Source organism: Eleutherodactylus coqui, chromosome 4 (assembly GCF_035609145.1).
Source record: "Eleutherodactylus coqui strain aEleCoq1 chromosome 4, aEleCoq1.hap1, whole genome shotgun sequence".
Classification (NCBI taxonomy): domain Eukaryota; kingdom Metazoa; phylum Chordata; class Amphibia; order Anura; family Eleutherodactylidae; genus Eleutherodactylus; species Eleutherodactylus coqui.
In genome coordinates, this window is record NC_089840.1 from 83,543,464 (window position 1) to 83,555,672 (window position 12,209).

At 44.0% G+C, this 12,209-nt stretch overlaps 1 protein-coding gene across 1 annotated transcript in view; it reads left to right on the plus strand.

The window, feature by feature from the left end:
- The window catches only part of CNKSR2 (connector enhancer of kinase suppressor of Ras 2), a 372,341-nt gene that overhangs the window by 297,221 nt on the left and 62,911 nt on the right, over positions 1-12,209 (plus strand). Inside the window, exons 19-20 of the mRNA XM_066598620.1 lie at positions 2,079-2,150; positions 11,895-11,962. Coding sequence (XP_066454717.1) covers positions 2,079-2,150; positions 11,895-11,962 — 140 coding nt within the window. The remainder of the gene's footprint in view (positions 1-2,078; positions 2,151-11,894; positions 11,963-12,209) is intronic.

A 12,209-nucleotide genomic window follows, 5' to 3' on the forward strand; every position in this document is an offset into this window, starting at 1 on the left:
CGTACTTTGAAGAAAGCAGTGAGTGAGAACAGATGCTGACTTACTGCCTCTATAACTATGGCCTGAAGTACAATGCACATAGGTATGGCTGTCAGTCTGATTCTGATGAAAGGCTAGTATAGGCACTATTATAAAATATTGCCCCAGGCCTGTTAACTGTTGGCAGACTTTGTATATTTATATGCTAAACTTTTTTTTACATATTCTATATCAATTCCCTATGGTTTCCAAGATCTTTGCTTTCTACGACTCGCTAAGAAACCCCTTTCTCTATTTCAAGTATGGCTAGTTTTATAGAAGTTGGGGCACTAGGCAAAACGCAAAGTAGGACCTTCCCGCTTGCCAGTTTTAGAAGTTGATTGTCTAGCTTCAACCCATGTAATATGGCTACACGGTGCCCAGATAAAGCTCTGAGCCCACCGTTTGGTTTATAGGCTTAGAAAACCTATGTACATTGGGCTCCATTCACCTAATGGACTCTAAAAGTGTCCTTTTTGGCGTTTTATCAGGCCAGTATAAAAAACAGTATAACCCACACAGTATACATTTTTTTAGAACTCTACTCAATGGGCAGTGTACAGTATGCCTATGCGATAACATACGGTATGTCAGATATTTTTTAAGAAATCTACCTCTCACAATAGGATTATTTGCAAAACACAAAGTAAAGGCTCATTGACATCAGCACTGGAGGTTCCATTCAGAACCTCCTTTGCTAATTCCCTCTAGGATGACCTAGCGCAGGATGTAGCACTATTTCATCCAGGCAAATTCGGCAAAATGTCGGCCAGGTGGATTTAAACTGAACAGACCCCACTATAGTCAAAAGTGTGTGTTCTGCGCCGTTCTGTTCGGAGCAGGGAAACAGAAACCCCTAGCGCTGATGTAAATGAGTCCTTAGACAGCAAATGCCAGTAAAATAAATGTATGCAGTTACACATTGCAATCACAGAGGATGCTAGAGCACTCTCCAAAGAGCACTAAGAAATATGGAAACATGGAATATAACAATTCGGAAAATGTTTTTACTGCTCTACCGTACAGATAAATGGCTGGTTATTAGCGCACATTTTGAGCCCATCTGCCTTGACGTTGGGAGCCTACACTAAATAGGCAATGAGCTCTCACAAAGTTTGTGCAGAACCATATATGACCCCTAAAGAATATTATGGTCACGCATCGCAAATGATCTCAGTATTTTGCATCAGTATTTGTAAGCAAAAACGGGGACTGGGCTCTAAACTCAAGAAGAATGCAATACCCTGTTTCCCCCCCAAATTAGACCTACCCGAAAAATAAGCTCTGGCGTGATTTTTCTGGATTTTCGGGGAGGCTTGAAATATAAGCCCTACCCCGAAAATGAGCTCTAGTTACAGTTCATTAAAAAAGTTAGTGGGAATGCTTTAGGTGCGTGGAAAGGGCCGTAAGAACGCAATTGCTACATTTTTTTTCCAGCACTTTTCACGCCGGTCAGCCGAATCACTTACACAGCGGACTCTCCAGTCCTTCCCACGGCTCTCCAGAGGCTTGGCGCGGTTCCTGCAGTCCGCAGCTCAGCCAATCAATGCAGCTCTCAAAGAACCAATCCCAATTATCGCTTTGTGGACGCCTGATTCATGACTCCTGTAACCAGAAAGTGATCCTGTGTCGGCGGCCGAGGGCTTTGTCAGCGTTTTTACTGCTCATAATGCAGTAAAAACGCTGGTAACAACAAAGGTCTAAGCACTTGTGTGAGAGCCAATAAAGGTTGGAAGTGCCACAGATGTCAAAAAAGACATCCCTTGAAAATAAGCCCTAGCACACCTTTTGGTGAGAAAATTTATATAAAACCATGTCTTATTTTTGGGAAAACAGGGTAGGAATATTTATGCTACGTCTGTTCTTTGCATCTAGTGTTGATTTTGACTTCAAAATATTAATTACAGAGTACTTATAATACGCAACGCCTGTATGAGGCCGAATACGTAATAATGAATATATTGCAAGTTCAGCTTTGTATCACAGCCTGTTTGGTGAGTTTACCGCAGAATGGCTTCCCTGACGGCGTATGACTGACACATTTTTCTCTCTATTTATAGTGCTTTTAAAGCTTGCCATCCCAAGATCAAAAGCTTCTACTTTGCTGCTGACAATTTAGATGATATGAACAGGTAACGAAACATGTCCTGTATTCATGTTTTTTCGATGGTTGTTTATTCTTAGTTTTGAGAGTTTATTTTTCTGCACAGAAGTGCATTTACTAGTCCGTGTCTCTCGTACCGCAGCTTTTAGGATATTTGTCTGTTGTCAACACACCAATGTAATGTGAATGGTACGCTTTTCATTATGCTTTATTTCTGTTAATTGCAGTGGATTGACTATAAGGCACATTGCTACTGGTTGTATGCCTACAAAATTATATTTTATCCCCAACCCCAGCTCCATATTTGGCACCTATCAGTTGACATGCCAATATTTCAATAATCAGGAACGATACTTAATGGTGTGGGAGCAGCAGATAGACAAGAAAATACATGTCATTTAGAGATGAGCAAGCACTGAAATGCTCGGGTCCGCGTTATTCGAGTCGAGCTTTTCGTAAAATTTGAGAGCTCTACTTGAGTAATGAACCCCATTGACTACAATGGGAGACTCGAGCATTTTTGTATGTGGGACGCCGGGTCCCGAGATTTTCTTTTTCTTGGTTCACTCTCGCTCTCTCTCCCCCTCCCCAACCCTTTCCCCCCCTCCCCAACCCTTTCCCCCCCTCCCCAACCCTTTCCCCTCCTCCCCAACCCTTTCCCCTCCTCCCCAACCCTTCCCCCCCCTCCCCAGCCCTTCCCCCCCTCCCCAGCTCTTCCCCCCCCTCCCCAGCCCTTCCCCCCCCTCCCCAGCCCTTCCCCCCCTCCCCAGCCCTTCCCCCCCTCCCCAACCCTCCCCCCCTCCCTAACCCTTCCCCCCTCCCTAACCCTTCCCCCTCCCTAACCCTTCCCCCCTCCCTAACCCTTCCCCCCTCCCTAACCCTTCCCCCCTTCCCCCTCCTCCCCAACCCTTCCCCCTCCTCCCCAACCCTTCCCCCCCTCCCCAACCCTTCCCCCCCTCCCCAACCCTTCCCCCCTCCCCAACCCTTCCCCCTCCTCCCCAACCCTTCCCCCTCCTCCCCAACCCTTCCCCCTCCTCCCCAACCCTTCCCCCTCCTCCCCAACCCTTCCCCCCCTCCCCAACCCTCCCCCCCCTCCCCAACCCTTTCCCCCCCCTCCCCAACCCTTTCCCCCCCTCCCCAACCCTTTCCCCCCCCTCCCCAACCCTTCCCCCCCCCTCCCCAACCCTTTCCCCCCCTCCCCAACCCTTTCCCCCCCTCCCCAACCCTTTCCCCCCCCTCCCCAACCCTTTCCCCCCCCTCCCCAACCCTTCCCCCCCCTCCCCAACCCTTCCCCCCCCCCTCCCCAACCCTTCCACCCCCCCTCCCCAACCCTTTCCCCCCCTCCCCTCCTCAACCCTCCCCCCCCTCAACCCCCCCTCTTCCTCCCCCACCCACTCCCCCTCCCCCCCACTCCCGCTCTATCTCTCCCTCCCCCTCCTGTTCTATACTTTGATATTTGCTATTAGTCAAAAGCCATAATATGTTTGGAGCATCTGAGGAGAAATTCTGGGCAACAAATCATTGAGATCCCCCAGCTGTTTATGGCTAGATCAAGTTGGACTGCTACCATGTTTTTTGGGCTGTAACGGGCTGATGCAATTATCTGCTGTTTTATCTATCATATATTTACAGAAAAGTAGAAAATTTTGCTTTTCAAACAATTGTTATTCCTCTCGGTAAGACAGACAAAATAATCTTGTACATATGATACCTTTTTAATGGCGAGCAAACAGAAATATGTTATTAACAACAAGCTATTGAGGCTACTAGGGGCCCTTCATCAGGCAAGGTGTAACAAAATATCTGAATGCATGGCCTTTTAAGTTTCTTAATGGCTAACAGATGCTTTTCACAAGGAGAAACTATACCTGACCCATATCATAGGCCTCTCACCCAGCCAAAAACCCAATGATGAGGATTAAATGTCCCAACACCTATCTTTACATGGTTATCTTTTTTTTCTGGAGAAGACCCCAGTTTTGGCTATAATCCCAATCCTGTTACTAGGCCTGTTAAAAGGTCTGACATTGATTTGTAGGAATGCTGCCTGAGGCATTGTAACATCTGCCATTTTATCAGGCCTCTCACCATCCAAGCCAGAATCCTACTGCATACTGATGAGGGGCTAACACCCCAAAACAGCTGCCCGTGTATGGTTTTCTGGCTTGGTTTCCTATTCCCAATCATTGTTTTACAGACTTGTTAAAGAGTTGTACATTGATTTAAAGGAATGCTGCCATCCAATAGGTGGTGCTGCAGAGGTATTGTTCCATCTTCCTTATTCCCATGAATTTCCCAGAGGAACATGTATGGCCTTCTCAATCTCCTAACATATACCAGGTAGCCTTCACTAGGAGAAACTTTACCCATAGAGATGGATGGGAGAGCATGTACCCAGACTGTGTGCACACTCAGCAACTTTGTGGGAACACAGTGCAGGAACAGGGAATCGGATGAGTATGAAGCGCAGCTTCTTGGACTTGCTGTTCTCTCACCTTTTGAGCACATAGTGTGGTTTAGGGGCTCAAAGGTGATGACAGGTTCCCCTTAAAGGATACGGACACCTCAATTGGTTTTTACTGAAATGTATGTATTTTTGGCAAAAATTATTTCCGTAATCGGATTTATTAACAACGTTTTGTTCAACTGTTTGGTTTTGCAGCTGCTACTGTATGTACCACAGTATATAGCCAGCTACAGAATGTCGTTCAGTAGTGAGTCTATCAGTATGGCTGTTTGACGCTCAGTCTCCAGCCACTCTCTCCTCTCCAGAACAGTCTTCTGAGCTGATTTATGATCAAATGAAAGTTCTAAAGATTTTTGATCTTTCTTTTTTTATTTAGTTGAAGTTGCAGGAGATGTGCAAAATGATATAGCTTTTCAGTTACAATAAAGCATTACGGAAACTGACAGATTGTTCACCTTCAGTAGCCTAAATTACACAGAAGTAGGATGTTCAGTATATCAGTTGCCTCGCACTATGGATTTTTCTGTCACAGATATTTCCTAAATATCGAGGTTTTTATTCACAAAGTTTGCTGCTAAACTTGCCCAGCTTTATAGTCCTCATGGCTGTCATGTAGCTACTGAAAATGTCACACGGTCATCCCGTAAATACAAAGTAACATAGCGAGCTTTGTCACCTGGAGGGAAAGCTGAAGAAAGACAACTTCAGAGTGGCAAACGTTTACTCAACTGTACTTTTTCTTACAGTGACCTTATCAAAATGTCCTTTTTATTCCAATGGTAGAATCACACACAAATGGTAATGATAGTAATGGCATATACAAATTCAGTAGGGCATTGTGAGATTGTAGTAGGGTCATGCTATATGGCACTTAGTGACCTATTGATTCCGGAATATACTATAATAGAATATTAAAACAGAAAATGTACAAATGTTTTGTAAAGAAATCAGCTGTTCTCCTCATAATCACCGTGTGGCCACATACAGACTCATGTAGTGTATACATCTCCCAACAAAGTACCATAAAATCATTTTTTTCCTCGAAGCTGGTCATTTTGCGCCACACTTCTCGGAATATGTTGAGCAAAGGAAAGGAAGAATACATCTGTAACTTTTTGTTCTCCTTTTTTCTGAAGACCGCACCTTATCGCCTTGATAGTTTGTTTGAGGTCATTATCTTGCTGCAGTATGAAACGAGGTCTAATCAGTTGTGATTGATGAGTTGACCAAAGTGTGGTTGGTGTTAATTTTATTTCAAGCCTTTGGAAATAGAAATCTCTTTTCACAACTAATTGTTGTGTTCTATAAAGAGAACTACCAAAGGTTTCCAGTCATTCTTCGGGAGATTATTAGTAGCAGCTTATCAAACCAAAAGGGCATAGACCACCCAATAATCCAATGTTGGAGAGGAAATACAGCTTGTAATGCCATGGGAGTATTAGGGTAATCCAATATCTTGTTCAGGGATATTCCACAAAGCAAGGAACTTTGCAACTATCCACATTAAGATCTGACTTCAAGGACATTTCTATCCCTTTTATTCAAAAGTGCCTCCATTGCAAATTTGGTTGGACAGCAAGCTCTTCAATACATACCCTCTTACTGGCAGCATTTAGGCAGTAAAGTTGTAGCTCTTGGTTCCAGAATGTCTTCACAGTCATTATGACAATCCTTATTGACCACATATCTTCATGTTTTCTGGAACCCTCGTATACCTCTATATTGTCACATTCAGCTTTACATTTTCTATTAATTGCTACTAAATTGCCAATTCCATTTGAGCCAACTCCTCCTCAAACCTTGAATAGCTGTAGAGCCAGAGAAATGGTGGAACACCCCTGAGGTATAGGTAGGGCCTAAAAACTTAGTATCAAAAATGTAAGTCGTTAAAGGCAAAAACGTGTATGGAGGAACTGCCTACCAGGCAGATGTCACACAAGCAAGGGCATGAATAACACACATGTAAGGGTGACAAAATGTTGGTAAGATGGCGTGACATTTCTAAGTCAAAGAGGAGGAGGATGGTGAAGGAAAGGAATACAACTTATCCTTTGTCTTGATGGAACAAAGGGGAGGCAGGAAAGGACAGAGAGATGAGCATGAAATAAAGAAAATAAGAGGAAAAATAAAGAAAAACAACACAAGATAATTTTTAATGTCATTCTCCTCTTCCCATCCTTTCCGACCTCCCCTTAGTTCCACCAACCTTCCCCAATCTTTGCATATTCTACTCACCTGTTAAAGTATTAACCGCAGCACAACTGAAAAATGGTCCTTGTGCCCCAAAACTCATTCTAATGCTGTTTTTTTTTTTTTTTTTAAATCAAAGTAAAGTTTGATTTTAATCCTTAGTACTTCTCCTCTTTGACTTCCTAGTAACATGCCACTCTACCAGTACTTTGTCACCCTTACACATGTTCCCTTAAAGGGGTTGTCTCGCGGCAGCAAGTGGGGTTATACACTTCTGTATGGCCATATTAATGCACTTTGTAATATACATCGTGCATTAAATATGAGCCATACAGAAGTTATTCACTTACCTGCTCCGTTGCTAGCGTCCCCGTCGCCATGGTTCCGTCTAATTTCGGTGTCTTCTTGCCTTTTTAGACGCGCTTGCGCAGATCCGTCTTCTCCCTTCTTCTCCCTTCGGTTCCACTCGGCAGCATCGGCATTTTGGCTCCGCCCCCTTGTACGCATCATCGCGTAGCTCCGCCCCCGTCACGTGCCGATTCCAGCCAATCAGGAGGCTGGAACCGGCACACATCATGGGCGGAGCTACGCGATGATGCATACAAGGGGGCGGAGCCAAAATGCCGATGCTGCCGAGCGGAGCCGAAGGGAGAAGAAGGGAGAAGACGGATCTGCGCAAGCGCGTCTAAAAAGGCAAGAAGACACCGAAATTAGACGGAACCATGGCGACGGGGACGCTAGCAACGGAGCAGGTAAGTGAATAACTTCTGTATGGCTCATATTTAATGCACGATGTATATTACAAAGTGCATTAATATGGCCATACAGAAGTGTATAACCCCACTTGCTGCCGCGAGACAACCCCTTTAATGTTTGAGGACATCCCCTGTGCTTGATGTTTTAGATAGATTTTGCTCCTTGTTCTCTAGTTTTCAAACAGTAGGATAAACATTAAAAAAACCATCAAATTCTGGCTAGTCCAATCTGGTCAGACATTTGTTGACTTTATCTCGTTGTGTTTTCATGTATAATTGAGTATTTTGGCTTTGTTTCCAGTGTTGACTGCTGTTCACAGCAACTTTTATGAAGACTAAACCTGCAAGACTACTCTGCCTGCATGTTGAGACCATGAATATTTTATAGTGATTATTTTTTAGTACTTATGTACTATTTGGGAACAACAAACACATACATAGATCCCTGTAGACATGGACAATAACTAAGTGAACAATTTTCCATCTTCTAGCAGTAACAGCCTCAGAGTAAGGGGACACATTTTAACAGTCCCCAAAACTCCCCTCGACATCTAGTCTAGGTCTATGTCTTCTCTCAGATCTTCTTGCAAGAATACGTATATTTCGAGTGACATGAACTATAGTTGATTGCATTGCTTATTAGTCGCCTTTTATTATTATTTCTTCTTATCATTGTACTTGCTCCAGCTACTTTATTTATTTCCAAGATATAACATGCCAGATGGGAAGAAATGTAAAATCTTTGAAGGAAATGAATGCTGTCATTTCCTTCTTTATCTGCCTTTAACAATGCAACTACTATAACTATCCATGGCAGTGAAATGCACTTTGGATGAACTTGCTTTGCTTTTTATCCACCCCGCAGTACATAGTTTATCTCCGGGATATGACCTGTAACAAGATCCTATTGGCTGTTAGCTACAACTGCCAAAACTTGTCATATGACAGAGACGACTCCAGCCAAAACATCTGAACAGTTGATATCTCCGTTCCTTCAAATAGTCTGAGCATGACTTGCAAATTCACGGAAGATTGCTCATTAGTATCAGCAGAGCCTATGGAACAAACCGCTCAACGCTGAGGACATTGCTTTATCCAGATTAATCCAGCTTTACATCTCAGCCAACACTTTTGACTTTGAGAAAGCCATTTAGCATCTAATTTTGGAAGTACCGTACATCTCTACAAACTATGCTTTTATGTAAATGTAAGGGCCACCTTTCTTCATAAATCATACATACACTTTTTTAGCATCATTCTCTCAAGCTCTCCATACAGTACATCAAGGGGGAAACGGAAATCATTACTGCATTTTTTGTCAAACTTAAAGTGCCATATTAAAGTTTAACTTTGAAATGAATGTCAAATACCCGGACGTAGTCAATAGAAAGCGATGCAGAACATAGGACCATTTATTCAAAAGTGGAGTGATTTCTATGTACTGTATGTGAAATTCACATGTATTTTTTGCATGCAGGTGCAGAACCCCAGATGTGATTGTAAAATTCTTTATGGCAATCAAGCAGTAAACACATTTTAGAATTGTATTAATTTTACGAAAAGGGAAATATTTTAACAATTCCCTATGATTCAGCACAATTTCATACACTATCTAAGAAATGTTAGTTCATGTGTAATGGGTGGGTGGAAGGTGCTATTTTTGCAGGTCATGTGATGGTGCAGCACATTATGTCATGAATAACTTTTACTAAACAATAACCTTTAGTTACAAGTTGCTCCATTTGAGGGTCTGTTACTAAAACGTTGCATCATAATTCGTCATGACATCATGCCTACGTATTTTCTTAAAGCAACAGTAAACTCAATGATCCGGCATAACCCGCCGGTGTGTACATCCCCTCCTTAGCAGCAGCAAGGCACACCTGATCACTGACTAGCTTAACCTCTCATGCCCTGTCCTTTCACACAGAACGCAAATGGGTCATCAATGTAATTTTTTCAGAGGTTTCCTGTACAATAACTGTGCCACATCCATCTATAATATGCTGAGCTTCCTTAACAGGTGCCTTGTTGCACCATTACAAATGTGTTGAACATTACACTTTACATCCTACATTTATGACATTGCATTATACTAGTATAGGGGTACACAACTCTCCAGTCCTCAAGGGCCTGAACAGGTCATGATTCAGGATATCCTATCGTAAGAACACCTGTGGCAATGTCTGAGACGCCGACAATAATTATCACTTGTGCAATACTGAGGAAATCCAGAAAACATGACATGTTGGGCTTCCTTGAGGACTGGAGTTGTGTACACCTGCGTTAATACCCAACTTCCCTCTATGCAAGGCCTTGCATTAACTGTCTGGGCACCAACTCAACTCTGAATGCTAGCATGAAAAAGTCCATTGGTGAGATGGTATCTCAGTCCATACCCCACCCTGGCAGGGCTCTTGAGCAGTCCCGGGGTTATAAGTGTACTGATGCAGACACTGCTCCGAGTCAATAGCACTGTCATCTGCTTTATGCTCCAGGTCATCAGGGCTCACTGGTCTGGCAGCATCATTATCTTTTGCCCTGGGTCATCAGGGCCACTTTAAGGCCTACTGCTGCTGGCTCTGTCTGTGTGCTGCTGACCTCTCCTGTCTGAGCCGCTGCTCTGCTCAGGTGCTGTGATGCAGCCTCTTCCATTATTAGGAGCCTGAGAATGTTCCTGATGATTCTGGAAGGTGGGCAGGGCACATAGCTCTGTTCTTTGTTGCCCGTATGGGAGCAGTCTTCAGGTAATAATGTAGGGGGGAGTAAGCCGGGCCTTTTTCAAAGAGCTTCCTGTGCCCCTCAACTTTCTCCCCCCTCCCCAGCTGTGGCACTGGCTGGCAGAGGGGCTTTGACGTAGTATGATAGATGCTATCCTTCAGGTGCCCTGCAGCAGCTGTGGGCTCTCCTCTCCTGGCTGCATTTCAGCCACTGTGAGTGCAATGGAGGGGAAATAGGGAATGCTCTCTACCCCTTTTACACATGCCCTCTTCACCACCCACCTTGACTACAGCATAATCCTTCTCTATGACCACCTATCCAACAGTCTTGTAATCCTTCAATCCACCCTCAACTTTCCCGCTCAGATAACTCACTTTTTTCCTCTTTACCCCCTGCCTTTCACCTCTGCCAATCTCTCCACTGGCTGATCATTAACCAGAGGATTCAGTTCAAAATATTATCAGTGACTTGCAAGATTGTTCACAACCTGTCCCCTTTCTGACCTAATCTCCCGATACCTCTCTATGTGTAATTTGTCATTCTCACAAGACTTCTTTCTTTGATCTCCTCTTATCTACTCCTCACCCAACTATCTCTAAAACCACCCTTCCATAGCAAATGGCCACTGTGTATCTCAATGCAGAGGGGCGGGGGAGCTAGCGGGAAGAAGAGTGAGAGAGAGAGCGCTCTTTCTCTTTCCCCCGCTCCGCTCACCCCCACAGCCCACCCGAGCCTGCCCGGATCACTAAGCAGTTACTCGAGAAGAGCGATGCTCGCTCGAGTAACTGCCTTACCGAGTAGGCTTGCTCATCTCTAGTAGTCATGCTTTTCATGGTTTTCTCTTTGTATTGAACCACTTTTCATATATTCAATGCCCTAGAATTAATGGTGCTTTAAAAAGAACTATAATCTAGTGGGACTTCAAGTATTGATCATCATGATCCACCTGGTTCACCACATAATGGAAAGACAATGCAGTAAAGAGCAAGACCGTTTTAATCCCATATGGACACTGTATACAGGTATAAAAATGTGCCCCTCCTTCCCACCAATGTCACTCCGCCTCTTTGGCTTTACATTTGTTTGTGGCAAAAAAATAAACACTAATATTCTAAGGTCTCATGTCCACTACCTAAATCGATTTACAAAATCACCCGCAGCATGCTCCATTTTCTGCGGGTCTCCCGCAGGCTTCTATTGAAGCCTATGGAAGCCGTCCGGATCAGCGGTACACACACACCTGAATTTCTGCTCTCTGACGCGGGAGAGCAGGAGAGCATAAAAAAAAGGGTGCATGTGCGCGGCACGCTGCCGGCATGCCAAGCACATCCGCTGGACAGAAGGAAAGAAGATCAGTCTGCGACAGACGGGAACCCGCAGTGTCCAGACAGGTAAGTAATTTCAATTTTTAGGCCTCATGTCCGCGGGAAAAGAGGGACCTGCTGCGGGATTCTGCATGGAGAGTCCATGCGGGCCCGAATTTCCTAGTGGACATGAGGCCTAATCCTCGCCTAAACCAACAGACTGGTTTTCCCTGCCTCACAGTGTTTTGAATATTGTAATTCTGTAAAATATATATTTTTAGGTATAGCAATACAGCAAACAATATTCTTCATTTTGATATTTTCTGTTTTTATAGGTGGATCAGTAGAGTTAGCGTCGCTGCTTCTGGCTATGCAGAGAGAGAACGGATCAAGCAAGATCAAGGTAGATGGATAATATTTACAGTATATATACTCAGGGGATGGTGAAGATTAGCCCTATTGAAGAGGCTGTGCCACAGTGTACATTTATCAATGATTTACAGGATAGATGTCCATCTTGCAACAGACTCTTTAAAGCCACTCAGAGGGTCACTTTAATGGGGCGGAGGAACTATACCAGATGCAGCCCAAGGACAAAAGTGGCGCTGTATCTCAAAGGAAATAAAACCCAATGTTCTAATCCCAATCCA